This window comes from Paramisgurnus dabryanus, chromosome 8 (assembly GCF_030506205.2).
Source record: "Paramisgurnus dabryanus chromosome 8, PD_genome_1.1, whole genome shotgun sequence".
NCBI lineage: Eukaryota > Metazoa > Chordata > Actinopteri > Cypriniformes > Cobitidae > Paramisgurnus > Paramisgurnus dabryanus.
In genome coordinates, this window is record NC_133344.1 from 11,574,357 (window position 1) to 11,601,509 (window position 27,153).

A 27,153-nucleotide genomic window follows, 5' to 3' on the forward strand; every position below is an offset into this window, starting at 1 on the left:
TTCCTGAATTTGTGTTCACGCATAAATTGTTTCTTTAATTTGTCCACTGGCGTATCTTATTCTCCCCTATTTCCTTGTGTATGTGTTTGTTATGTACCCCTGGCCTGAAGACTTCAGCATTTAGGCAATTTTTAAGGGTAGATATGGAGGACTCAGCTGCTTCATCGCTGCAGTTCATCTGATGACCAACAGGAGGCAGCAAAACTTCTGCTCTCTGCTCTTCAGTACAGACTGGATTTCTCCTCCTGCTCTATTTTTGACCTGACAGTCACAGAAGAGAACCAAAACTATTTGAACCTGACGATAAAAGACTGTAAAATAATCTCATCTGTGCTTCAGAAATCTCAGAGTGTTGTAAAATTGGTTTTAAAGGACTCTGAGGTCTCTGATTCGGCAGTGAAACGACTCCTTCCAGTTCTGTCTCAGGTCGAGCTCAGGTAGGAGCAGTGAGTGACTTACACACAGGTCACCTTTATTAGACTGTTTACAATGGAGCAGATTATTGATATCCATCAAACATTTAATTATAAGATTCAAATGCTTGATGACTTGATCAATATATTAATATATTTTCTTTGTCTCTCTCAGCTGTAGTAAAGCTCTTCTGCTGCAGTTTATGGCTTGTATTACTGAAGATGCAGAGAAAGGATCTTTGAGGTGGGTTCAGGCTCTTTTAAAAGCTTTAGGAGGTGAGGTGGACCTCAGTCACACTCAGATGGATCAGAGATCTTGTGAACAGCTGTCAGTGTTTCTGGAATATTCTGATGGATTGACAGAACTGGACCTCAGTCACTGCAGACTCACTGATCAATACATGAATCCACTCTTACCACACCTGCACAAGACTCAAACTCTAGAGTGAGTTAAACATCACCTCACAAATAGAAAGACTATGAAGATTAAATAATCACATTTACTTAATATTTAATAATAACATATTTTTCATCTCATTGTTTCTTTCAGTCTGAGTCACAACAATATTACTGATGACCTAGCAATGAAAATACACAGCGTTGTTTCCACTCACGACAATATTCAGATAGTACGGTAAGTGTATGTGTGTGTGTGTGTTTGTGTGTGTGTGTGTGTGTGTGTGTGTTTGTGTGTGTTAGTGTTTTATCAAGTTAGTTTTGGCTAAAAAGTTGTGAATTTTGTCTTTGCAGACTTTTTGGAAACAGAATCAGAGACAAACAGCAGTTTACCAGAGTCAAGCAAATTGAAATATGGTGAAGACACTCAATTTCTCATGTTGTAAATAGTTTGAAACATGATTAAGAAAATCAACCACTAACATGACTTTGTTTAGTAACATTATTATTGAATTACATTTCTTCATCTTTTAAAGTATTTTTTCTGTTTAATAGCTGTAGATATGGGTAGATATGGAGGACTCACAAGACTCGGAAGAGGACATGGGGAATATGGAGTGTGAACAGTAAGAGTGTTTTAGATTATATATGTTGTTGTTTTTTACAAACCTTTACATCTGTAAAAAGGACTTTCCTGTCTTAGTACATTTTTTCACACATTTGTCAAAGTTAAAGCCATGCAAAGTTTCACATATGACAGTGCATTGATACAAAAAAAATGTGTGCAATGGGTCACATTCTATTGTCTTTTTGCATAGTATTCACTGTAAACCATTGTTGTTTTTGCTTCTTTATTTTTACAAAGGATCAGACGAGACAAAGCAATATCTTCAGACCCCACCTGCACGCCTCCACAAACTAACCAGTCAAATAATCAACCAAAACAGTTTAAAGACAGAGTTCCACATAAAAGAAAGAATAAAAGGTAATATTAGCAAACATTTTAATAACACACATATTTTCTTTTAAGGGAGGAGCTTTCAAATTAGATGGATTGTAAAGTACATTTACTGAATTTAGAATCAGTTCTCTTTTATGGACCTCTTATGTTGAAACTAAAATTAATTTTGGAAATCTATGGCTGTATAAATATGTTCAGTATTTGCAAGTGATAATTGAACAATGCGAATACAGGATTAACTTTACATTACATGTTGCTATTTGTCTCATAATATAGCAATATTAAAAGTTCCTCAGCGTGTGCTGCTCTCAGTGGATTCAATGAAAGTTTGATGCAAAGAGCTGAGAACATCCTAGAACATCTAAATAAACAGATCAAGAAATGTCAGGATTGTATGACAAGCCCAGATAATCTAAGTGTTGTTATTTGGCTTCCTGCTTTGAAAGATAAATTAGTGGATTTTTCAGAGCTTCTTCAGAAATACAAATCAGATTATCAGAGAGGTATCACAGAGATTGCTGAAGATTCTGAAGTTAAAGAAGAGGAAGGAGAGAAGAAACTTCGACATCTACTAGAGAGACATGACCGATCACCATTCAGTGCAGATAACATAAACCAGTGGCTGGAGAATAAAGAAACTGAACTGAAGATTTTAAATGATTGTAAAGCTGCAGACATCACTGTTGTGAAATCTCAGTCAGAGTTACATCAGATCATAAATGACCCACAGATAAACCGAGTGATGTGTTTCACTCTTACCTCACCAGATGATGAAGATTCATTCCTCACTGCTCTGAAGCACCATATTGAATCTGATCACATTACACCAACAGATTCACTTCAGTCCAAACCTGTTAAAATCAATCAGAAAGTGCTCATTGATTTACGATTGTATATTGCTGCTAAAGAGGCAAATGAAGATACAGAACAAACCAGATTCATTGCTGCATCTGTACCAGATGATGAATTTCCTAAATTCACTGTGCAGTTTTATTATGCTGGGATGATTGTGAGCAGAAACATGAAGTTTGGAGTGAATCCAGATCTTGCTCAGATAACTCAAATAAAACACAACAGTGTGTCTGTGAAGTGGAGTCATTTACAGAAAAATAAAAGCATTGAGAAGTATGTGGTGGAGTACAGAGTTGATGATGAAGGACACAACACTTGGAAACAGATGACTGTTAATGCTCACACTTTTATAGAAAAGTTTGTTTTATCTGATTTAGAACCAGACACAGGATATCAGCTCAGATATGCAGTTTGTGACAACAACAGTATGAGCAACTCTAGCTGGATTATTCACTTTCAAACATCTTCTGTAACGAGGCCAGGACGACCCTCTGTTACTCAACTGAGCAGAGATACTCTCAGACTGACCTGGTTAAAAGCTGAAGCAGATGAAGATTGTCCAGTTCTGCAGTATATGGTTGAGTATAGAGAAGCAGGACTGGAGGGCTGGTCATCAGTATATACACAAGGATCTGAGTGTGAATGTACTTTAACTGTACCTCACAGCACCTGCTACAGAGTCAGAGTATCTGCTGTCTATGAGAACATCACCAGCAAACCTAGTGAGGAAACATCTGTACCTGTGGATGGTGAGATACATGTGAAATAAAATAAAAAACTCATACTAACATTTCACTTTTTTTGCTTTAATTACACATGATGCATTTTTTTTTAGTCTGGACTATTGACCTCTTAATGAGAAAGAGCTCCATCCTCCTAGAAGTGTTGAAACTCCAAACAGAGAAGAAACCAGTAGAGCTGATTGACTGGACAGATAATGAGAGTGAAGTGAGAGGATTCATCCAGTGTCTGCCATACATCTCACAACTGAGGTAAGACTTTAGTAGGACTTTAAGTATTTTAGGCATGTATAGATCCAACTCATGAACCGCACACAGTCCACCATGCCTCACTAGTGAAGCCATATTGATAATATAAATTGTGTGCCACTGGACTGATGTGTTTGTAATGCACTTCTGAAATCACCACTGGTTTGACACGCTAACATCCTGTTTAGACAGCTCATGCCCTCTCTGGCAGGTCATTTAGTGTATCCTGGAGAGGTGACTTCTCTGAACCTCAATGTCTCCATACTGGGGTACCTCAAGGCTCAGTGCTTGGACCACTGCTGTTTTCTATATACATGATATCCTTGGGTTCTGTAATTCAGAAAAATGGCTTTTCCTACCGCTGCTAGGCAGATGTCACACAACTCCATTTGTCATTCCAGTTTGACGATCCAAAGGTTTCTGCCTGCATCTCAGCATGCCTGAGTGACATCTCCAGCTGAACCTTGCAAAGACGCGCTTGCACGAAAATCACTTGCACAGTGTGATATATTTAACGCAGTTGTGTACTTTTCCCAAAAGTTCCCAAGGTTTTGTAAATCCAGAGAAATGTCTCGTCCATTGTCTTCCTTGTAATTGTTTCTCTTTTAGTGACTTAATATCTGTGCTATCCTCAGTTTCTGGTTCATTAATTCATTATGTTTAAGGCCTTTATTTTATTGTTACATTCTAATCATACTAGTTCTCTAACTATATAATTTAATATTTTCTTATTTTGGTAGGAAATTTAACTGATCAACAGTATTTTTAAAATCAAAACCCATTGTTTGCTTTGTAATCAATAACAGAATTTTGTTTGCTCTCTGGTTAGATTTATTAAACCACCAAATGAATCATCTGAACTGTGGAAAGAAAGAAAGAGATTATTTGTACTGGATTTATGTCTTCAAGTTGCTGTCTGTCAGAAAGAGACCATAGAGACAACTGTGAAGATGCTGCTGTCATCTGTCAATTATGAAGAATGGCATTTTCTGCTGGATCTGTGCTCACATGTGAAGGACTATGAGAGTCAAACAGGCAGCAGTGTCCTACCAGCATTAAAGTCAATTTATCAGTCAACTCCTGAAGTCTGGATCATAAACCTCTCAGAGAGAAAGCCTTCCATCCTCCTAGAAGTGCTGAAACTCCAAACAGAGAAGAAACCAGTAGAGCTGATAGACTGGACAGATGATGAGAGTGAAGTGAGAGGATTCATCCAGTGTCTGCCATACATCTCACAACTGAGGTGAGAGTTTTATTTCAATTAAATGCAATATATTACCAGTGATTGTTTACCAAAGTATGAACAAACAGGAACACCAAAACTGAATTTTAATACATCACAGGGGCAGACTAAAATAAAATCCTGTTGTGTGAGTAATGCTGTGAGTGGAGCTGCCTTCGTAGCACACACAACAGCACTTGACTTTAATTGTAAACTTAAGTTTACTTTCATAATCGTAAGAACACAAACACAGTCAATCTGACTGACATCAACTTATTCGGGTCAGTTAAAAGAATCCTTTTACATAAATAATGCAAGATTATTTGTTACATACATCTTTGTGCGACATTTACTAAGGGATCTGAAAGATATCAGCTGAACAGTATCAAGAAAAATGTGATGTATTTTTTAAATTGAGGATTATATTTACAACCACTCTGTACAAATATCTAGTAGAAGTGAAATGTGAACTGTTATTGCCTGAGTCCTTGATTATGATTTGGTGTTTTTTGGATCTTTAAGTCTCTCCAATAGTCAAAGCCTTTTACATATGGATTTAATTTAACCACATAGGACATGATGGAAAGTCCCAAATTTGTAGGCCTCTTGCAGAAAAAAGGTCAAGGAAGATGACATGGGTATACCTCTTGTCTTTCTTGGCTGAAACTAAGGCCAAATCATGCTGGTATGCTAAAGGCATTCTGAGATCCCTGATATTCCCGCTTTCTGGGTTGTTGTGTCCACAAGCCCATTTTTCACAAGATAAATGTTCAATCTCTGAGCTATAACACTGAAGAACATTTTCCCTTGAACATTAAGTAGGCTAATAGGCCGGAACTGACTAATGGGTGATGTCTTCTCCTCTTTTGATATCAGTACACCCTCAGCCCTCCACCAGGCCTTAGGTATCGCTTGTTTTTCCCAAACCACTCTGATTAATTTCCATAAAAAGTGGAGGACCTTATGTGTGTTCTTATACGGCATGTAAGGGACCCTGTTAGGGGTTGGGGCTGATGAAGATCTTGCTTTCTTAACTATATACTCCACCTCCTTCCATTTTGTGCTCCATCCATCAAGTGCTCTGGCTGTTTGATAGGTGGCATCTTGGCTGGGATCAGTGTCTGTTCGTGCCTCCTTGGGTCAGAATATGTTTTACCCAAGAAATTGTCAAGGTTTTGCTTTGATGTCTTCACAAATAGGGATTTTACAAACTTAAATGGATCTTTAAAGAAACGAGTCCTTGTACTTTCTTTCTTTTCCTTACCATCCTTAAAGGCGGAGTCCACGATGTTTGAAAAACGGTTTGGAAAAGGAGACGGGCCGACTACCAAAACACACTTATAGCCAATCAAATCAAATCAAATGCCGGGTTGCGTATGTGTGGGGCGGGTCTATCAACAGAAGGTCCAGATTCTATTGGGGTAGGGGCGTGTTTGTTTAGGTGATTTCAAATATCAACATTGGCTTTCAAACATCATGGACTCCGCCTTTAAAGGGGAAGTCCAATCTAGACATTTTAGCCTGTTATCATGGGTAATTTATGTCCATTTTGCATTTTCCATGAGAAAAAAAAAAGAAATTTGCACGATTTCGATTATTAGATTGATAGTGTTTTGAAGCTGAATTTTCGTAACGGTCTTTAATGTACTCAATTAACCAGAATGCACTGCGCGAAACTGAGTCATTAGCCCCACCCACTAACCGCTGTTCGATTCAGTCTTCAGGTTTGTTTGACTACATGTGCGCCGCATGAACCGACAGCCGGATGACGTCAAGGTTCCGCGAGAGCGATTTGAAAGCAAACTCCTCCGTATGATTTCGCGAATCGCTCTCGCGGTACTTTGACGTCATCCGGCTGTCGATTCTTGCAACGCCACATAAAGTTGAACAAGCCTAACTTCTTTTACCGCTCAACTTGCTCTAAAATCAACTCAAGTCAACTTGAAGTTAGCCGGCAGACGAACCCATCCAAAGAGTAACTCCGCTTTAACAGTCTCTGAAGGGAAAATCACCAAAGCCCTCGATAAAAGATGACAAGAACCTGTGCAGTATGTGGATGTAAGGACAACAAATTCAGGCCACCGGGAGTTTTTATTGTTGACATCAACGCGACCCTCAGCTGACCCACCACTACGCGAAAATTTGAATATGCAGCCAGCACTTTCGTTAGGAAGATTTTGAGTACTGTTTTCAGCCCAGTTTTTCCGCGGACTCAGGTAATGTAAAATTCTAAAAATATCTAAAACATCATTTGGCTATTGGCTTTGTTGTTGCTTGTTTTGTGTAACTACTGTAAACATACTACGTAGGAAGTTATTATCATGTTGTTGTTGTTATGAACACGAGCAAAGCAAGCTAACGTTAGCTCCTGTGCAGCTGTCAATCAAAAACGTTATCATCTACTGTCAATCATCTCGCCTCAAGACCCGCCCCCATTTAGAACGTTCAGAATTATGTAGTCGTGCATTTTTCTTCCGGTGATTTGACGACACGTCAAATCACCGTTACTGTAGTAGTTAAAAGCTTTCATTTTTTATATGGAGTTAGTACATTTGATGGCAGCACAATCAACTACATATATGTGATGAAATATAGTGTTGAGGCATAATGTTGTTTTAGGGTGGACTTCCGCTTTAAATGTTCTGCATGCCTTAGGGAAGTCAGTCAAATTTTGATACTCTTCTGCAGTATGTTAAATCCCTCCTTCCCTATATCTGAGGATTTCCTCTATTGCCTCCATGATTTGCCTCCATTGAATCTAATTGAGTTAAGTGATGAGTCTTTAGCAGCATTTCATGTTATCCTGCACTAGACATTTAAAGTAAATATAATTTGTGTTTTCTCCACAGATTTATTGTTTTCTCTAAAAAGAAAGAATCACTTCATTTTCTGGTGAATCTGTTCACTGCAGCATCAGAGTTTGACACAAATACAGGAGAAAAATACACTAAACTATTAACATCTGTGTGCTGCTACAAAACTTTTCCTTATGATGTAGGCGATTATAATGATGATTTGGAGTATCAGATTGAACGAAGTAATTTTCTGCTGGATCTGTGTTCACATGTGAAAGACTATGAGAGTCAAACAGGCAAGAGTGTCCTACCAGCATTACAACCAATTTATCAGTCGTCTCCTGCAGTCTGGATCATAAACCTCTCGGAGACAAAGAGCCCCATCCTCCTAGAAGTGCTGAAACTCCAAACAAAGAAGAAACCAGTAGAGCTGATAGACTGGACAGATGATGAGAGTGAAGTGAGAGGATTCATCCAGTGTCTGCCATACATCTCACAACTGAGGTGAGAGTTTTAAGAGTATAAAATTGATTTCTAGGTTTGTGATTGTTTGTCCTGTAGAGAGTTTGTCTATGTGTTCATGTTTTTCTAATGTAGTGGCTTCATCCAGCATCCAGCAATGTAACACACGACACAACAACACTTTCATGATAGTCAGAACACAAACACAGTGTAGAAACTGTCTGACATCAACTGAATCTGTCACAGATTCTGTCAGTCGGTCTTAGTACACAATGTAACTACAGAAGAGTCTTTAAGTTTTAAATAGGAAAAAAAAAACTCTTTGGGTATTTTTGAGCGCAATCTTAATGGGCTAATCAGATTAAATGGATTATGCTAAACTTTGCTAAAAGTGCTACCGCCAGACTGGCTTTTTGGCTGAATGGACTCCAAAACGGTAAAAATCAAATGTTTAACTCTAAGGGAGCTAGAAAATGAGCATATTTTCAAAAAAAGTGGAGTGTCTCTTTAATTTGAGATTTTATACAACACACGAAGTCTAAACATTAAACATTAAAGTGATAATTTTGTGTTTCTCTGCAGATTTACTTACTATGTTTTCTTTGAGAAGAGAGAAAATACTGTTCAATTTCTGATGAATCTGTTCCCTGCAGCATCAGAGCTTGACACAAATACAGGAAAGAATTACACTGAACTATTAACATCTGTGTGCAACTACACAACTTTTCCTTATGATGTAGAATATAATGATGATTTTGAGGATTGGATTGAACGATATGATATTCTGCTGGATCTGTACTCACATGTGAAGAACTATGAGAGTGAAACAGGCAGGAGTCTCCTACCAGCATTACAGTCAATGTATCGGTCACCTGCAGTCTGGACCATAGACCTATCAAAAACAAAGACCTCCATCCTCCTAGAAGTGCTGAAAATCCAAACAGAGAAGAAACCAGTAAAGCTGATAGACTGGACAGATGATGAGAATGAAGTGAGAGGATTCATCCAGTGTCTGCCATACATCTCAAACCTGAGGTGAGAGCTGTACAGGAAAATCACTCTACATTATATTTAGTTTATTTCATTGTTGTCAATTAAATCCCACTGCTATTTGTATTTATGCTGAAATGCAAACACCAGAACAAAATTTTTACATTAAAAAACTGTATTTAGACTGTACGTTTGTATACATTCACCAGCCACTTTATTTCGGTACATTCATTTTTCTGCTGTATTAATTCTTTAAGGCAAAGATTTTGAAGATTTTGCTCCCAAATATATTTTAAGGTCGCACAGATTAATAGTCGCAATTTCGAGCCCTGAATTGTTTGTTCATGTTAGTTAACAGTGCATTAACTACGGTTAACAAGATTTTAATAAAGTATTAGTTATTGTTGAAATTAACATTAACAAAGATTAATAAATGCTGTATAAGTGCAGTTCATTATTAGTTCATGTTAACTAATGTAGTTAACTAATGAACCTTATTGTAAAGTGTTACCAAAATTCTTTAATACACCCCACTGCTTTTGTAATTTCTGAATCATTTTTGAGAAAAATAGTAGTATCATAAGCCAATTGACACTATTTAAATATTCTTCACAATTCTCGTATAGCCTACTCTTAATTCACTTCCTTCGCGATAAAAAAGAAAACATCACTACGGCAAGCAGCAGGTGTCCAACTTGAAGGGTCTGTCTTCTCTGACCTGTCCTCCCTCGACTGCAAGCGACAAACCTCGCTGATTGGTCTGCCCAGCGCCGCATGAACTTGAATACACCTATAGGGACATCAATGCTCACTGGTTATTGCATTGCATTGTGGGAATTTCTAGGAAGAAATTGAGAGAGCCCTTAAAATGTCCGACTCCCTGATCAGTGCCCAGACTACTGAATAAGAGAGCTGACTGAGATGCAGCTCATGTCTAGATGCCTAAATGCATTGAGTTCCTGCCCTGTGATTGGCTGATTAGCTATTTGTGTTTACAGGTGTACCTAATAAAATGGTTGGTGAGTGTATATTATGCTCTTAAAACCTTTGTAACAATTGCACTCTTAATATCATCACTTGATATTAGGCAGAAGTCCTGTTTTTCAAAGTTTTGATATTATCCAGCACTAAACAATAAAGTCATATTTACATTTGTGTCTTACAGATTTGATCCATTTTCCTGTCAGCGTGAGCCTGAAAAGTATTTCCAGTTCCTTGTGAATCTGTTCACAGCAGCATCAGATTGTGAAACAGATACAGAAATAAATTACACCGAACTATTAATATATGTGTGCAGCTACACAACTTTTCCCTCTAATGAGCGATACCTTCATGGTTATCGGTTTCATTCACTTCAATCTGTTTTTCTGTTGGATCTGTGTTCACATGTGAAGGACTATGAGAGCCAAACAGGCAGGAGTGTCCTACCAGCATTACAGTTAATTTATAAGTCAACTCCTGATGTCTGGATCATAAACCTCTCAGAGAGAAAGACCTCCATCCTCCTAGAAGTGCTGAAACTCCAAACAGAGAAGAAACCAGTAGAGCTGATAGACTGGACAGATGATGAGAGTGAAGTGAGAGGATTCATCCAGTGTCTGCCATACATCTCACAACTGAGGTAAGGAAAATCCCATGCTACATTGTACTAGTAGTAGTTTATTATTATAATTTTTCTGCTGCATTAATTCTTTAAGGCAGAGATTGAGCAAAGGTGCTGAAAACATTCCTCAGAGATTATGGTTGTTATTAGTGGTGAGGCCAGAAATTGAGTGGATGGGCAATTTATAAAAAAGGGTGGGCAAAGCATAATGTAAATAAATTGTAAGCTAAGTTGCCTTGATGCCATGCAGCACAATGTTTCAAAAGGGAAAATGATAAAACAACTTACTGTATAATTAACCAGCAATGGCTTGTCTACAATATATGGGCAGGTGGCTGTGCTAAAATATTAATCCACTTGAAAACATAGAACTCAATATAAACTGAATTAGTAACGGAATTAGTTTTACGTTACGTGAACGCAGTTCCGAACAATGAAATATCATTCCTCGTCAGCAAAGTGCATGACGTGAAAGCGTCAGTAGGCTATGACAAATTTAACAGGGAGTGTACATGAGGATTGGTACAGATCAACCTAAAGGTAACAGTGTAGAGTTTTCATTATAGAACTCGTTTAAGAGATGGATAGTTAAAGCTGCAGTCAACAACTCTGGAGGATTGAGATGATTTCGAAATATTTACAATTTTCATGCCCCTCACACACTACCACCGAGCAACCTCTCATCGAGCTTGTCCTCGTCAGTGCGTGTGCAAGCATACTTATTACTTACGTAACATTTAGAAATACAATCATTGGTTGATAAAACAATTACCTGTCGAGAATAAATGTTGCAAGCTCTGCATCCTTCTTGAACCCTTTGAAACCTCATCGATCTCTCCACCTTTCAAATGCATGTCCAATATTGATCCTAGTTTTATCACGGGCCTGGTCACTTTCTATCTTTGTTTCCTTAGTTGTTCTCCTAGATCTGGTGGTTAACCGAGGAATCGGAAGTTTGTTAGTGAATGTTTTCTCCGTCACCACGCTGCGTTCAATCCAACACACCTGTGAACTTCAGGCAGATGCATGTGATATTATAACGCATGCGAAGGGGAAGGGTGGATCTGTGGCGTGTGCAGGAACTTTGATTGACAGGCAGATTTTACACAGCCCTGCGCTGATTGGACTAGATGATCTGGCCTGCACTGATTGGACCAGATGAACAGGGAGCAATACATTTTTGCCAAACAAATAACAGGAACTGGGGTAGAGGTAGAAGTGCGGGTTTTTTTCTTAAATGCCTTCAAAGTTTGCCTTCTGACTTATTAACACAGTTATAGAGTTGTTTCCTCATGCTAAATGTAGGCAAAGTGTCAAAACAGCAGTTGGGCGTGTTACAGAGTATTTCTGTGCCGAATGCACTTTGCCAGGGTTTGTACAAGTTTCAGAACATTTTTTTTCGATTATGGGTCCAGCTGATGTTTCAGGGGTTTCTATACGTATCACTTATTTTTATGGGCACTTCCCCTGGAAAACCCCGCCCACCCGTCAATCAGCGGGAGATGTTTGAACTTGCAAACATTACATCACGCGACAGCTTTGTTTAATTTCAAAACTCAACAATAGCATGAATGAAGAAGTGTGTTTTTGGATGTAAGGAAAAGAAATCCAGCCTTATGGAAACAATGGATATAGTTTATTATCCGGGGTAGCAGCAGAGTTTTGCGTGCGTGTTTGATGCGGTGGATTTTCCCAACCGGGTCATGAGTTGCATGCGTTAAGTAAGACTTCTGTGTTATGTTGGAAATAGGCGTGTGCATATTATATAAATGACACGAACATGTAGTGAATCATAAGTTAAACAGTGTTGTATAAAGTGTTGCATGACTTGTACTCGCTCCTCCTGTGATAGTAACTCCTCCTTCTTCATTTTTTCAACCTTTATTTGAAAGAATTGGTAAAGCTAATCTTTCTTTTATAAATCTGATTACCGGTATACTAAAGACTCTTCGGAGATATAAAGGATGTAATACTATTCTATAGGTACTCCAGATTAACATCAGAAATGCAGAAACAGTGTGTGTTATGTGAGCTTTAAACAGTCTAATTTATGTTGTTCCAGTGTTGATTTCAGTGAATATAATAAAAAAATCTTGCAGACTACAGCTTAAATGAGAAAATGGCCATTAATCAACTTGGCACTGACAAGCCAGATATAAAATTTGTGCTGCAGGTGTGTGTGTTTGTGTGTAAGTACTTCTCTAAAAAGGTTAATAAACAAATCTATAATCAACATTAGAGTACCCACATTCAGGCTGAATTACGCAAGGACACAAGGCCTCTGCCCAACGTGTTTTGCATGTGTTGTCATTTAAATTTAAATTTTATTCCAACAGCAGTAAATCATAGGTTTGTCATACAGCTTATGATATCACACATAATCTGCCCAACTAAATGTATAGCTGACTGGAGTAATACTCCTGACTATAAACTATAAATAATACTACTGAAAATAATAACAACTCTATAAACATTAAGAAAATGCCTGAACTTACCTTTACATGTCTATTAGTCTAAAATGGGGCTTCTGGTTAAAGATGGTGATAGTCTCATACTAACAAAATTCAATATTTTTGATCATAATTTGTGACTTCGCACAAAGAATAGCAGAAATAAATTTCTCAGATAAGCATTTATCATCGACGAGCATATATGTTTTTATCCAATATGTTGTGGAGAACAGTCTTTTAAAACTGCATGAAGTCTTTGTCAAATAAATAAATGCTCATTTTATTTGGTTAACTTTAAAAAGAATGTCCTCAGTAATCCAAAATATCCATGAGTAATGCAATAGTCTCTATCTCCAATAGTTTTTGAACCAGGTATAGACCGTTTCAGCGGTAACAACATAAACAAGCCGCTGTCGCGGTCCGCACGCAACTTCCGGTAAACTCCGCTAATAATAAATAACAACAAATTCTTTAAACATAGTTTATTTATATAACAAGCAAACAAAACAACACATAGATTACCTAGGAAACCAAAACATTTGTTATTTTCGACGAGGCATTTGTTCAAGAGATCAGTTTAGCAACTAGTCAGACCATTAAAAAAACGAAACCGGAAGTAAGGTTCGGATCCAGACGTGTATTAGGGATGTGCATTTATGTCATTTTTTCATTTCGATTAATCCATAGATCTGAAGAACGAGTACTCGATTAACTGGGGGCGGGGCAATCAAAGGGGCGGGGCGTACACGTCATGGTGAAAATGAAAATATTTTTATTAAAAACACTCAAATAAAACTTAATTTCGAAGAAACTATGACAGAACAATGAACACATACTCGATTTTTAATGAATTAAATGTTTTTAACAGAAACCTCTAACAGGAAAAGCTGCGTGATGAAGTGAAACTAAAGGGTTAACAAACACAAACCGAAGCGCTTTCTATATGACGCACTCTGCATAATATTAAGCCTTTATACAACATAAATGTACAACATCCACCTATCTGCATAAATGCAAGACTTCAACTAAGTTTTCAACTAAGTTTAACTTAGTTTAACTCCCTTTGTGGATGTGCATCATAAACAGCGCACTTTAAACACGTCCAGTCAAAGCTCAAGCTTTCATAACATTAAGCAGCTTTAAGTCTGTTGCTATCATTTTAGCGTTTAGCTGTGTCGTGTCGTCCTCTTACCTCAGTCAAGATGTAATGTAAATGCTTGTATGGCTCTCTGGTATCTCTTGACATTTGATGTTTAAATATGAGATGATAACCCATTGAACTTTTGACGGCGCTGTACATTTTGCACCTGACTGACTGTATTTCTGAAAATCACGGCATCCTTATAAACCATAGTGCCTCAGTGATGTGAGGTGTGGCCGGCTTCACGGGATCGGCGGGCTGGCGGGCTGCCACGCCTTGCGCGGATCGGCGGGTTTCTGCGGCGCGGTCGCCCGGAATTATCCGTTTGTTTCTGAATCATACATGGTAATGTTACTGATGTCATACGTCGGTCTGCGTAGCTCGACACGACGTCAAACACGCATCTCCAGACTAACACATGTGCTTGTAACACTAACCAGACATCCAAATGCCGCCATATCCACAATCAATAAATAAACCCACATGATCATCGTTTTTCGTGATCGATCATCGATGCCACGTTCGAGTACTCGAGCAATCGAGTACTCGTGCCCATCCCTAACGTGTATCACGTGCGTCCGATGAAACCATCTATACACAACACCATCATCATGGAAAGGCTCTTAAGCTCCATGATTTGCGTCGCTGTTTTTAAATTCAATTCAATCGCTCATATGTGTAATATACAATCACTGACAAATCATATTTAACGTCTCACATTGACAAGCGTGTGCACCTATATCAGGGTTCCCCAAATCTTACCCTGGAGGCACTACAGAGTTTAGGTCCAACCCTAATCAAACTTTCCCACCTGTGATTTTCTAGTGATCATGAATACCTTCATTAGCTTGCTCAGGTGTGTTTGATCAGGGTTGGAGCTAAAATCTGCAGTGCTCTGGCCCTCCAGGGTAAGATTTGGGTTACCCTTCCCTATAGGGTAAAAAAAAAACATGAATCTGCCTTAACATGCAAACCTGCACTAACTTAGTTGCACACAATTTAGAGTGTAATAAGACGTTTATTCGCAGTACTATTATTTATTTATTTATTTCTGTTTTTGTAAAATTATTTACAAATTTTCTGGAAAATTGTCTTCTGACTGGGTGGGCCACGTAGCTTTGCTACTGGTGCACTGGAAGGATTTTACAATAGAGACGCCCTTAAAATGGCCGACCCCCTGATCAGTGCCCAGAGTACTGACCAAGGGAGCCAACTGAAATGCAGCGCATTTCTAGATGCCTAAATGCATTAAGTTGCTGCCCTGTGATTGGCTGATTAGCAATTTGTGTTTACAAGCAATCTCATCACTTGATATTAGGTGGAAGTCAGGTTTTTAGTTTTTCATATTATCCAGCAGTAAACTTATTTACATTTGTGTCTTTACAGATTTGATCCAGATTTTTGTAAGGAAAAGACTAAAAAGTGTTTCCAGTTCCTTGTGAATTTGTTCACGACAGCATCCGATTGTGAAACAGATACAGGAATAAATTACACTAAACTATTAACATCTGTGTGCAGCTACACATTTTTCCCCTGTGATGGCAGAAACCTTAATCTTTATCAGTTTAACCCTGTTCAATCTGGTTTTCTGCTGGATCTGTACTCACATGTGAAGAACTATGAGAGTCAAACAGGCAGGAGTCTCCTACCAGCATTACAGTCAATTTATCAGTCATCTCCTGCAGTCTGGACCATAAACCTCTCAGAGAGAAAGACCTCCATCCTCCTAGAAGTGCTGAAACTCCAAACAGAGAAGAAACCAGTAGAGCTGATAGACTGGACAGATGATGAGAGTGAAGTGAGAGGATTCATCCAGTGTCTGCCATACATCTCACAACTGAGGTAAGAGCTGTACAGTATGCTCTACATTGTGTTTTTAGTTTATTTCATTGTTGTCATTTAAATCAACTGCTATTGTTATTTAATAGCAACATTTGTAGGACTGCAAACAACTGGGACCTGTTCTTTGTACATCGCTTATTACTTCAAATCCATTACACTTGACTAATTTAAACTCGCGGCAGACTTTCTGTATCACCTCCGCTTAAAAAGGTGCCTTCTAAACTTATTTACTTAAATCTTCATCAATTAAGTACAGCTAACTGAGTTAGCGACATACAAGAATGAGTCCCTGTGCTAAATTTTTAACACATCACAGGTACAGTTGTCCCAATGCAGTGTTATGCATACATTTACCAGACACTTTATTAGGTAAATTAATTCTTTTTTAATTCTTTAGTGCTGAAGTGGAGGATTATTCCATGGGCAGGATGTTTTTACTTACCTATGTTTATTTCAGTTATGTTAGGGATAAAGTCCATTTATCTGTCTCACTCGCTGTTATTTAAAACAAGTTTTTCAGAGCGCTGTTAACTAAATGTAGATATTTTCTTTTCATTATGTAGGAATGCTGAGCGGTATATCCCATCAGTGTGTAAAGTGTTTGGTCCTAAGGTGAATAGAGATGAGGTGACTCCTCTGCTTCAGGCTCTGGGGTCTAAAGTCACTCTGAGTGAAAAATTACCCAGCAGCACCTGCAGATGTGTGGGGAGAGTGTTGAGTCTCTCATCCTCAAAACTAAACCTGACTCTAAAGCCACAAGCAATCTCTATCAGAGGTGTTAGACGACTCTTCACACACATCACACACCTACAGAAACTCAGGTATGAGATACATTCAGTGTAATATCTCTGTGATTAATAAAACATCATGAAATATCTCTTATTAATTATTGCAGTAATGATGGATCTAATAATGATAGATTTAATCTCTGACTTTGTCTTTAACAGTCTTGAAGACAGAATGGTGATGATGATGATCAAAGCACTGAGATCATGTAATGGTCGTTCTTCACTGATCATAGAGGAACTTTCATTGATCACAAAAGACTCAAAACAAAATCACTGTAGGATTGTGAGCAGCTTAACTTCTCTCCTGAGACGACTGTCTGTCCAATTTCTGGATCTTACTGAATGTAAAATAGATGCTGTGTCTGTCACTGCCATGTTGTGTCTTCAGGAACTCCAGACTATCAGGTTTGTGTTCCGCACAGTTTATTGACTCATTTATGTTGAGTAGATCAAATTATTTCACAGTCTGGCTCTGTCTGTGTGTTCAGGTTGTCTAAAGAGACTCTTCAGCAGCTGGTTTCAGTGGTGTATGAAGCACAGGATGATGAACTGACGCGCTGCTTTCTGAAGAAGGTGTCTGAAGATCTGACTTCATGCTCACTGACCTGGGAAGTGATTCAGTATCTGCTACAACATCAACCGCTACATTTAAAGTTAGACTTGAGAAACAGCAAAATCTCTTATGAAAACATCAGAAAACTTGTGCCTTGTTTAGACAGAATCCAGTTGAAAAGGTAAAAGAATCTGTTCAGTAATGCAAAAGTTTGTATATAAGTTCTACAATGATTGTCAAGTTCTTTAATAACATCCTTATGTAGCAACATGTTAGCATATTTAAGCATACTAATGGTGAAAAATACAAAGCATCCTATTGTGAATATTTTTTTGTGTGTTTGCCGCCATTTAATTGATATAAAAATATGGCTGTATTGCGTCTATCATAATCAGTCACTTGTCTATCAAAAACATGCTGCTTATGTTTTCATTTAGGCCTGTGTTCTTCTTTCCCACATGTTTAGGTTGACCCCCAGTTTCATCTCGTCCATCATTATGGAGATTTATGAGAGTCGCTCTCCTCAGTTTGTGTCCGGTCTGTTGAGTTCAGCTGAGAATGACATCAACCTGAAGAACAAAGTGTTGAATTCAGATCAGTGTTCAGCTCTGTGCTTCACTCTCCAGCACTGTAACACTGTCAAACTCAATCTGTTCTGGACCTCCATACCAGAGGAGGAGCTAAAGAGACTTCTGCCCTTACTCAACAGAGTCACACAACTCAGGTTTACACCTCTGACATCATACAAAATATTATAGTGTATTGTTTATCTGTGTGTTAACAGTGTTTGTGTGTCTCAGTGTTGACAGACAGCTGTTACTGAAGCTGCTTCATTGCTGCAGTTCATCTGATGACCAACAGGAGGCAGCAAATCTTCTGCTTTCTGCTCTTCAGTACAGACTGGATTTCTCCTCCTGCTCAATTCTGGACCTCACAGTCACAGAAGAGAACCAAAACTATTTGAACCTGACGATAAAAGACTGTAAAATAATTTCATATGTGCTCCAAAACACAAAAAGTCGTGTAAAGTTGGTTTTGGAGGACTGTGAGGTCTCTGATCCAGCATTGAAACAAATTCTTCCAGTTCTGTCTCAGGTCGAGCTCAGGTAAAAGCAGTGAGTTACACACAGGTCACTTTCATTACACTGTTTGGAATGCAGTGATTTTATTATTATTATTCTTTGTCTCTCTCAGCTGTGGTAAAAATCTTCTGCTGCAGTTTATAGCTTGTATTATTGAAGATGCAGAGAAAGGATCTTTGAGGTGGGTTCAGTCTCTTTCTCAAGCTTTAGGAGGTGAGGTGGACCTCAGTCACACTCAGATGGATCAGAGATCTTGTGAACAGCTGTCAGTGTTTCTGGAATATTCTGATGGATTGACAGAACTGGACCTCAGTCACTGCAGACTCACTGATCAATACATGAATCCACTCTTACCACACCTGCACAAGACTCAAACTCTAGAGTGAGTTAAACATCACATCACAAATATAAACACACAAGATTAAATAATCACATTTACTCACTGTTAAATCTCTTTATTTTAATGTTTTCATCTCATTGTTTCTTTCAGTCTGAGTCACAACAATATTACTGATGAACTAGCAAAGAAAATACACAGCATTGTTTCCACTCACGACAATATTCAGACAGTACGGTAAGTGTGTGTGTGTGTGCATGCACGCATGCATGCCTTTGTCTTATCAGGTTTGATATTGTTAAAAAGTTGTGTATTTTGTCTTTGCAGACTTTTTGGAAACAGAATCAGAGACAGACAGCAGTTTACCAGGGTAAAGCGAATTGAAATATGGTGAAGACACTCGATACTTAATTTTTCATGTTGTAAATAGTTTGAAACATGATTAAGAAAATCAACCACTAACATGACTTTAATAGAATCATGATTATTGAATTACATTTATTCATCTTCTAAAGTATTGTTTTCTGCTTGAACCAAACCACATGGATTAATGTAAACCAGTGGTCTTCAACATGTTGCCCAGAGTCTGTGAGGTGCCCGCCAAAGCAGATTCTATTAATAATAATCTCAATTGTAATATTTATTTATTTATTACATATTTTTATAATAGCTTGGCTTCTTTTATGTATGTTAACATTTTAAGCAATTATAAAACATATAAACAAGTAAAATAAAATAGAATAGAATCAACAAGTAAGAAAAAAATGTTTTGAGTAGATAAATAACAAAAAGTAGCCCTCCAGAATGTTTTATCCATTGTGGTAACACTTGCTCACAAAAAGGTTGGAGACCCCTGATGTAAACTGTAGTTTATTACAGAGCTGTGATTAAATATACTGTATATTTTCTTAATATTTTAGCCAAGATTTCATTATTTGAGTATGTACAGCAATATGACTGTGGTAAACATTGGTTATATATTGGTTATGATTATATGTTTTGTTTTATGCAGTAAAGCCTACATTTCAATTTTCATCTTAGTTACAACATTTGCTTGAAGTTAATTTGCATGTCGTCTTATAGGGGTTATAAAATCAGACATTTTGTACACAAATTTGTAAATGTTGAACATGTGTTATATAACAAAATGTATTAAATAAACAATACACAAAAACTTGAATAATTGCTTAATAGATTAATAAGATTGCATAGTGAATTACTACACAACCCATGAACCTGAACTCTAGAGTCACTGTTATAAATGAAGTAAGAACTGCTTGTGTGCTCAGAATATTTACAATAATAGTATTATAACATGATTATTAAAGAACAAAATCATTATAAACGTACTTTACTAAAGCCATTTGCCAAACACCTGTATTATAATAGTGTGGATTTTTTGCTACACTATATTGCCAAAAGTTTTGGGACACCTGCCTTTATCTGCACATGAACCTGAATGACATCCCATTCTTAATCCATAGGGTTTAATATGCAGTTAGTCCACCCTTTTTAGCTAAAACAGCTTTAACTCTTCTTGGAAGACTTTCTACAAGGTTTAGGAGTGTGTTTATGGGAATTCTTATCCATTCTTCTAAAAGCACATTTGTAAGGTTAGACACTGATGTTGGATGAGAAGTCCTCACTTGTAGTCTCCGCTCTAATTCATCCCAAAGATGTTCTGTTGGGTTGAGGTCAGGGCAGTTGAGTTCCTTCACACCAAACTCCCTCATCCATGTTTGGTGGTGGTACGCAAGAAAAAGTGAAGGTATGCTTGAAAGCTTAAACTATGAATGGTGGGCATGAGCCTGCGTGAGAAAATAGATTTGTGGTGTGAAATCAGAATAGAAGAGTGTTAATTAAATTAGTGTGTTAATGCAAAAGACGAATAACTTTAATCAGCTCTTTTTGTACAACAGATTAGGATGAAGGTGAAAGTGATCTTCCCAGGAAAGATCAAAGTGTGCTTCAGGAACTTTGTTGATAGTACAGTACAAAGAGTCACATCTTTGCTTTTATGCTTTGTTTTTACAGAGATGGAGGATGATGAAACTTTGGAGAGAATGATGCTTTTTATATCCCCATCCAAAATCCAAGGGCAGGCCAACAACCTCACACTGGCATAGGTGCATGTGTATACACACACAGGACTTTTTGTCATGCACTCCCGCCACACATTGCATTTCTCACATTGTTCACACAGCAATTTGGTCCCAGAAAATACCAGTAAAACTGGCAGACAAGTTTCTGTGTGAACGCAAACATGTCCTGTAAACGTGATGTTACTGCGCCAGAGGTCTAAGTGCTCTTCCGCTATACAATATAGTTCTCATTTTTTATCCACTTAAAAAATCGCAGACCCTCACTCCCTCGATAATCCCTGCTTTCCAGTTCATTTTTTTATGACCTTCCCTCACTAACTTCTCTCAGTCTCGTTCACTCAGATGTACGTCATTGCTTACATTGTACGAGTGCCCACTACTGCTGGAACACTTGAAGTGGGTTCAAATGGATCGCCCTAAGCCCTTGATGACATGGAAAGTGGAGACCGCCCCCTCCATCATTTGAACTGTGCAAAGTGTGAGCTGCTGAAGTGATGTCTCAATCTTGTTGAATTGTGGTATATGAAGCTGCCTGAAGTGTACATATGAAGTAGACTCGCTCCCTCAGTCAAAATCGAGGGAGCGAGGGTCTGTCCAAATAAACTTCCCTCGTTCACTTCACTGAGCCCTACAAAGGCTAAGTGCAGACGATACAACTGTAGGAAAACTACACTGCAATATATGTTTACGCAAACACTGAAACTGAGAAAAATGCTTTTAACGTTTTTTACACCAGCCAGTCAAACAAGTTACTGCAATTTTGGCACACACGTTTCTCTGAAATGGGACAAAAACCAGGAGACTTTGTCACAAGACACAACAGATCTCACAAAGCCCATTTCAACCCTTAACTCAAATTTGACCAAATGCGTAGTTACTGCCCTTTGGCTTTGTAGGGCAGCGTTGTTTAGGGCTTTAAGTGCATCAGTCAATCAAATAAATCATAAAAAAACTATTATTTTAAAGATAAAAATGTATCCTGAGTCACACTAGTTCTTCATCATTTGGAAATAATCTGTTTTAGCATCTATTACCATTGTATTGGTTACTACATTATACAATTAGTAATTTGTACTGTTTGTTACAAACTGATTTCAAATTTAGTTTTTTGTACTTTAATTTTAAGTGCATAAAAACTTTAAAAAAAATTTGCTGGATAAAAACTAATATATGTTTGATAAAACGCTTACCACATAACTATGAAAAAGATGAGTAAAAACTGTAATAACCTTCTGTTAAGTGACATTAACCAATTAAGCAAAAAGAAGGAAACTCCTTTTACTAATGAGAAACCTTTCTACACGTCCCCTACCTTTTGACACGCCCTTACCTTCAAACACGCCTGTAGCTTCAGATGTCATTGGTCAGGTGATTTGGATAGAACGAATCGATCGATACAAAGCTTCACTAATAAAATCGTTTTTAGTAGGTGTGTTCGACTTCATGCGGCGCTGCGCAGACCGATCGGCGGCTGACTTGAAGCAGTGCATTCCGGTTAGTATTTTTGTCCGACTTCAGCCTGGCGCTGCAGGCACGTGACTGTGTCATATGGTTTTTAAGTACCGCGAGAGCGTTTCGAGCATAGACTGTAAAAAAAGATGGACGACGCGACATCGCCTCCCTCCATTGTAATGAATTGAAGCCAAAAATGTCCGTCCACGGTCGCCGCCATGTTACGTAAAAACGTCAGTTTGGAGCCAGGGCATGCGCAGAAGGAATCGTCCGTGGAGCCAGAGGCGGAGCCGCGGTATCAAACTTCCGCCCAAACGCTCATGCGACCAATTAAACCACGCCAATCTTAACGACACGCCCCGTTTCTATAGCATCAAATAACTAGCTAAAATGAAAGTTATCACAAAAATGAACACTTGAACATATATCAATGTGATAACAACTACTTAAAAGGACTAAAACTATCTTTCGGAAACTTTTATTGGAAGTGTAAATATTTTTTTTATTTAGAGCAGAGTCCGATTTGTTTGAATGGAGAGTGTTACATCTCCGCTATATTTAAATAAAGAGACGAGCACACACTTTTAGGTTCTGCTCTTTGCACGTGCATTTCTTTACTGAACCAACCCAAACACCTGTTGTGTGTCTCTTACATTCTATGGCGCCCTCTAGCGGCCGATACAGGTAACAACCATAACACATGTCAATCTTATACATGACATCCCCCCTTTTCTTAGACATAAAAAACTCATAAATTCCCCCCGTTTCTTAGAACAAAAAAAATTTAGAATAGCACTGTAGTGCTCATTTGGACATTTGAAACTAACCACTTCTTTTTTTTTCAAGTCCTAATCCCAGTAACAGATTAAATATTTTAAAGTATTTGCATACATCAATAAGACATTAGCATTTCACAGTTACATCTGTTTTCATCAGGGACTGTGAACATGTTACACCAAAAATTCAACTTCTGAGAACAAACAGTATAACGTGTTCAACTTTTACAATGTCAGTATACAACATATTCAGACAATTTTTCGGGCAGCCTTCTGGCCCGTTGGGGTCTATTTTGCTTTTCTGTGTCTGATTGTTCTTCTTTGGGGTTCAAACAATTAGAGTCAGAGTAGGAACAGTGAAAGTTTGTGTCCTGTTTTGTCTGCCCATTCTCAATTTCTCCTTCTGTTACATCACCAATGTTAAATTTTTTGACATGAGAAGTATTTCGAGAATATTTTGCTCCTGTGGGTGATTCCACGATTACTTGGTTTCCATTCTTACTAACAACCTGGTGTGGTTCAGGGTTGAATGGAGTTGTGAATTTATCAACCTTTTCTTGTTGTATAAGTACTGTGTCCCCCACATTTAAGTTTGAGTATTGTGCACCCCGGCGGTCATCAGCATACATTTTTGCTTTTGCTTTTTGTTCAGCGTCCCTGTAGCATACTTCCAAATCCTTACAGGTTTCCAACAGATTGGGCAACTTTCCACGGATCTTCCTGTTAAAGAGTAACTCAGCTGGGCTTTTTCCTGTCATTGGATGTTCAATACTCCTGTATACAGTCACATATTTTCTTAACTCTTTCTTCCAATCAAGTCCTTCAGCTTGTGCGATTCTGATCCTTTTCATCAATGAAGAGTTTTGGCGTTCCACCTCCCCATTCGCCTGAGCCCATTTGGGAGTGGTCTTCACATGTTTGATCCCATTACTCTCACAAAACATGCTGAATTGTTCAGATTTGAATTGTGGTCCTTGATCTGATCTGCATGTGATAGGTAACCCGTGTCTGCTGAATATAGACTCCAAACTGTCTATGATTTGGTCTGATTTTGTCACTGTGAGTATATCGTATTCATAGTAGCGACTGTAATAGTCTACCACAACGAGTATGGAATGACCAGTTGGAAATGGGCCTAACAGGTCTATAGCTACATCCTGCCAGGGCCCATCTGGCAGTGGCGTTGGTCTCAGAGGCTCAGGTGCATCCGGCCTGGCTACCATTTGGCATCCATGGCATGATCTGCAGTGCCTCTCTGCTGCTCTATCCATGCCCGGCCACCACACTTTAGACCTGAGATGTTGTTTGGTGCCCACGATTCCTAAGTGTCCTTCATGTGCTAAAGCTAGAGCCCTGGATCTTAATGCTTTTGGTACTACTATACGTGTTCCTCTAAGTACCAAATGTCCAATGCAGCACAATTCATGGACTATTGGAGCATATGCTTTGCAGTTCTCAAAGTGACCACTATTTATTGCTGAACGTACCTCCATCAGTTCTGTATCACTCTTAGATGCTTCCTCAACCTCTCTAGTTGTCATAGCATTAGGTGTTGCACTCACAGCGATAAATCTTACATACTCATCTGATCTGTGCACATGTCTCTCAGTTTTTGATGCTTCTCCTAGCAGCCTTGACAGCGGGTCTGCTATGTTGTGTTTGCCAGGTAAGTATGTGACTTTAAAATTGTATGGCTGCAAACGGAGTACCCACCGTTCTATGCGGGCACAAGGTTTTGAACGTGGGCTGTATATGGTTTCCAGTGGTTTGTGGTCTGTAATTAGCTCAAACTCTCGGACATATATGTAGGCGTGCAGTCTCTCACATGCCCACACAAGGGACAAAGCCTCTTTCTCTGTCTGGGAATATCTGCGTTCACAGTCTGTCAGGCATCGACTCACGTAGCATATCGGCACCATTTCCCCCTTCTGGCTCTGAATTAAAACTGCTCCTAGCCCCACCGGGCTGGCATCAGCTATCACTTTAGTTGGAGCATCTTTGTCAAAGTATGCCAGTGTACCTGCTTTGGCTAACTCCTCTTTTAATGCATTGAATGACTGTTTTTGTTCTTGTCCGAACTCAAAACGTGTTTCCTTTTTTGTCAAACGACGTAATGGCTCTGACAGTGTTGCGAACTGTGGGATGAATCTGCTACTGTAGCCTACAAGGCCTAGGAAGCTTCTGACCTCTGATGCTGTCTTGGGCTCCCTTGCCTCCCTTACAGCCCGTACTCTCTCTTCTGTCGGGCCAATTCCCTTCTCAGACAAAAGAATTCCCATGAATATCAGTTTGCTCATGTTAAATTGGCACTTTTCAGGATTCAGTGTCAGTCCGCGTTCACTCAGCCTCTCCATGACCGTGTGTAACCGCTGGTCGTGCGTCTCTTGGTCGGCACCATGAACAATGACATCGTCTGATATATTTTCTACACCCTCAATTCCTGCTAAAGCATTGGCAATCTCGTGTTGATACTGTTCGCTGGCGGAGGATACACCAAAAAGCAGTCTTTTGTACCGATACACGCCATTATGCACAGCGAATGTAGTGATTTCTCTTGAATCGGGGCTAAGCTCTAGTTGGTGATAGCCCCACTTTAAATCCAGTTTGCTGAATATAGTTGAGCCATTAATGCCCTGGAGAATCTCATCCACTGTGGGAATGGGGTAACGTTCTCTCACTATGGCTCGGTTAGCCTGTCTCATGTCCAAGCATAGTCTTATCTCTGAGTTAGCCTTAGGCACTATGACTACAGGATTTACCCATGGCGTAGGACCGCTAACCGGTTCAATGATATCCATCTCTACCAGCTCTTTAATTTTCCTTTCTACTGCCTTCCTGAGATTAAATGGTATACGCCTAAGCGGCTGTGCTACTGGTTTCACACTTTGGTCTATGTGTAGAGTGACTTGGTTAGTGTTAAGCTTGCCAATCCCGGTGAACACCTCTGGATATTTGTGTTGTGGTGCTTGCTTTATTTCACTTACGGCAGAAATATTAGCTCCGATTTTCAAAACTCCCAGCTTGACAGCAGTCTCTTTTCCTAAGAGGGGTTCCCCTTTCCCTCTTATCACAATAAATTCAGCCTGTTCTGTCCTGTCAGATATGTTCACCTCACATGTGAATGCCCCCTTTACTGCTAACGGTTGGTTTGAAGAATATGAATACAGTTTTCTCACCGTTTCTGGAACATATGATTTGCATTTAATTTTGTTCTGTTTGAGGTCCTCCCAGGTATCTTCATCGATTACATTGTTTGTGGCGCCTGAATCGATTAAGAGTTTAAACTTTACACCACCCAGGAGGAAAGTCAACCTCTTTGACGTTTTGTCCTCTTGAACAACAAATGCATAATCTGTTTCCTCCACAACATTCACATGTTGTTTTCGAGTGATACGCTTTGTGCGACACATTTTTGAAAAGTGATCTTTTCCACTGCATTTATGACATACCTGACCTCGTGCTGGGCATGCTTGGTCTCTGCCTAAATGGTCAGTGTGTCCACATCTGTAGCATTTTATGTCCCTTTTCTCATCTTTTCTCTCTCCAGGTCTATATTTGGGGTTTCTTTTATATGTCTTTTCATCTTTATTTCTTTTAGGAGCAACTCGATTGATTACATTGTCGGGTTTCAAAGATATAGCAGACATTTGCTCCTCGATCCTCTCACACTGTGAAGCTAGTTCCACTGAGCGAGCGAGTGTTAAATTTGGACCCTCTTCTAATAATTTCCGACGAACATACTCCGACGTACATTTACTAAGAATGGCGTCTCTTATCTGGTTATCTGAGTCTGCGTTAAACGCACAGTCTTTTGCGGCTTGCCGCAGGCGAGTTGCAAATTGTTGTATTGTCTCACCTGTTTTCTGTGTCAACTTATGAAAAGCTTGTCGGGCAAATGCTGCATTGACTTGGGGCACAAAGTAAGAGTTGAGAGCGGTCACTGCTGC

General features: G+C 38.8%; 3 protein-coding genes across 3 annotated transcripts in view; all 3 read left to right on the forward strand.

The window, feature by feature from the left end:
- Positions 1-27,153, forward strand: part of LOC135770743 (uncharacterized) — a 200,271-nt gene that overhangs the window by 29,187 nt on the left and 143,931 nt on the right. The window lies entirely within an intron of this gene.
- Positions 1,378-3,661, forward strand: LOC135770301 (uncharacterized). The gene is made up of 4 exons (XM_065280021.2): positions 1,378-1,435; positions 1,675-1,794; positions 2,047-3,371; positions 3,458-3,661. The coding sequence occupies exons 1-4, from the start codon at positions 1,383-1,385 to the stop codon at positions 3,616-3,618; spliced, it is 1,659 nt and encodes a 552-aa protein (XP_065136093.1). The 5' UTR covers positions 1,378-1,382; the 3' UTR covers positions 3,619-3,661.
- Positions 4,311-19,333, forward strand: LOC135771886 (uncharacterized). The gene is made up of 14 exons (XM_073815461.1): positions 4,311-4,854; positions 7,683-8,132; positions 8,673-9,125; positions 10,246-10,701; positions 15,793-16,116; positions 16,514-16,539; positions 16,658-16,937; positions 17,064-17,309; positions 17,393-17,638; positions 17,924-18,181; positions 18,258-18,563; positions 18,652-18,921; positions 19,030-19,113; positions 19,204-19,333. Exons 1-14 carry the CDS (start codon positions 4,562-4,564, stop codon positions 19,268-19,270), a joined length of 3,759 nt encoding a protein of 1,252 aa, XP_073671562.1. The 5' UTR covers positions 4,311-4,561; the 3' UTR covers positions 19,271-19,333.

Coding starts and splice junctions, on each gene's coding strand:
- LOC135770301 (XM_065280021.2), top strand. CDS start 1,383: ATGGAGGACTCACAAGACTCGGAAGAGGACATGGGGAATATGGAGTGT. Junction 1,795..2,046: donor CATAAAAGAAAGAATAAAAG/GTAATATTAGCA, acceptor CTCATAATATAG/CAATATTAAAAGTTCCTCAG. Junction 3,372..3,457: donor AACATCTGTACCTGTGGATG/GTGAGATACATG, acceptor ATTTTTTTTTAG/TCTGGACTATTGACCTCTTA.
- LOC135771886 (XM_073815461.1), top strand. CDS start 4,562: ATGCTGCTGTCATCTGTCAATTATGAAGAATGGCATTTTCTGCTGGAT. Junction 16,117..16,513: donor CCATACATCTCACAACTGAG/GTAAGAGCTGTA, acceptor TTAATTCTTTAG/TGCTGAAGTGGAGGATTATT. Junction 18,564..18,651: donor CTGTCTCAGGTCGAGCTCAG/GTAAAAGCAGTG, acceptor TGTCTCTCTCAG/CTGTGGTAAAAATCTTCTGC.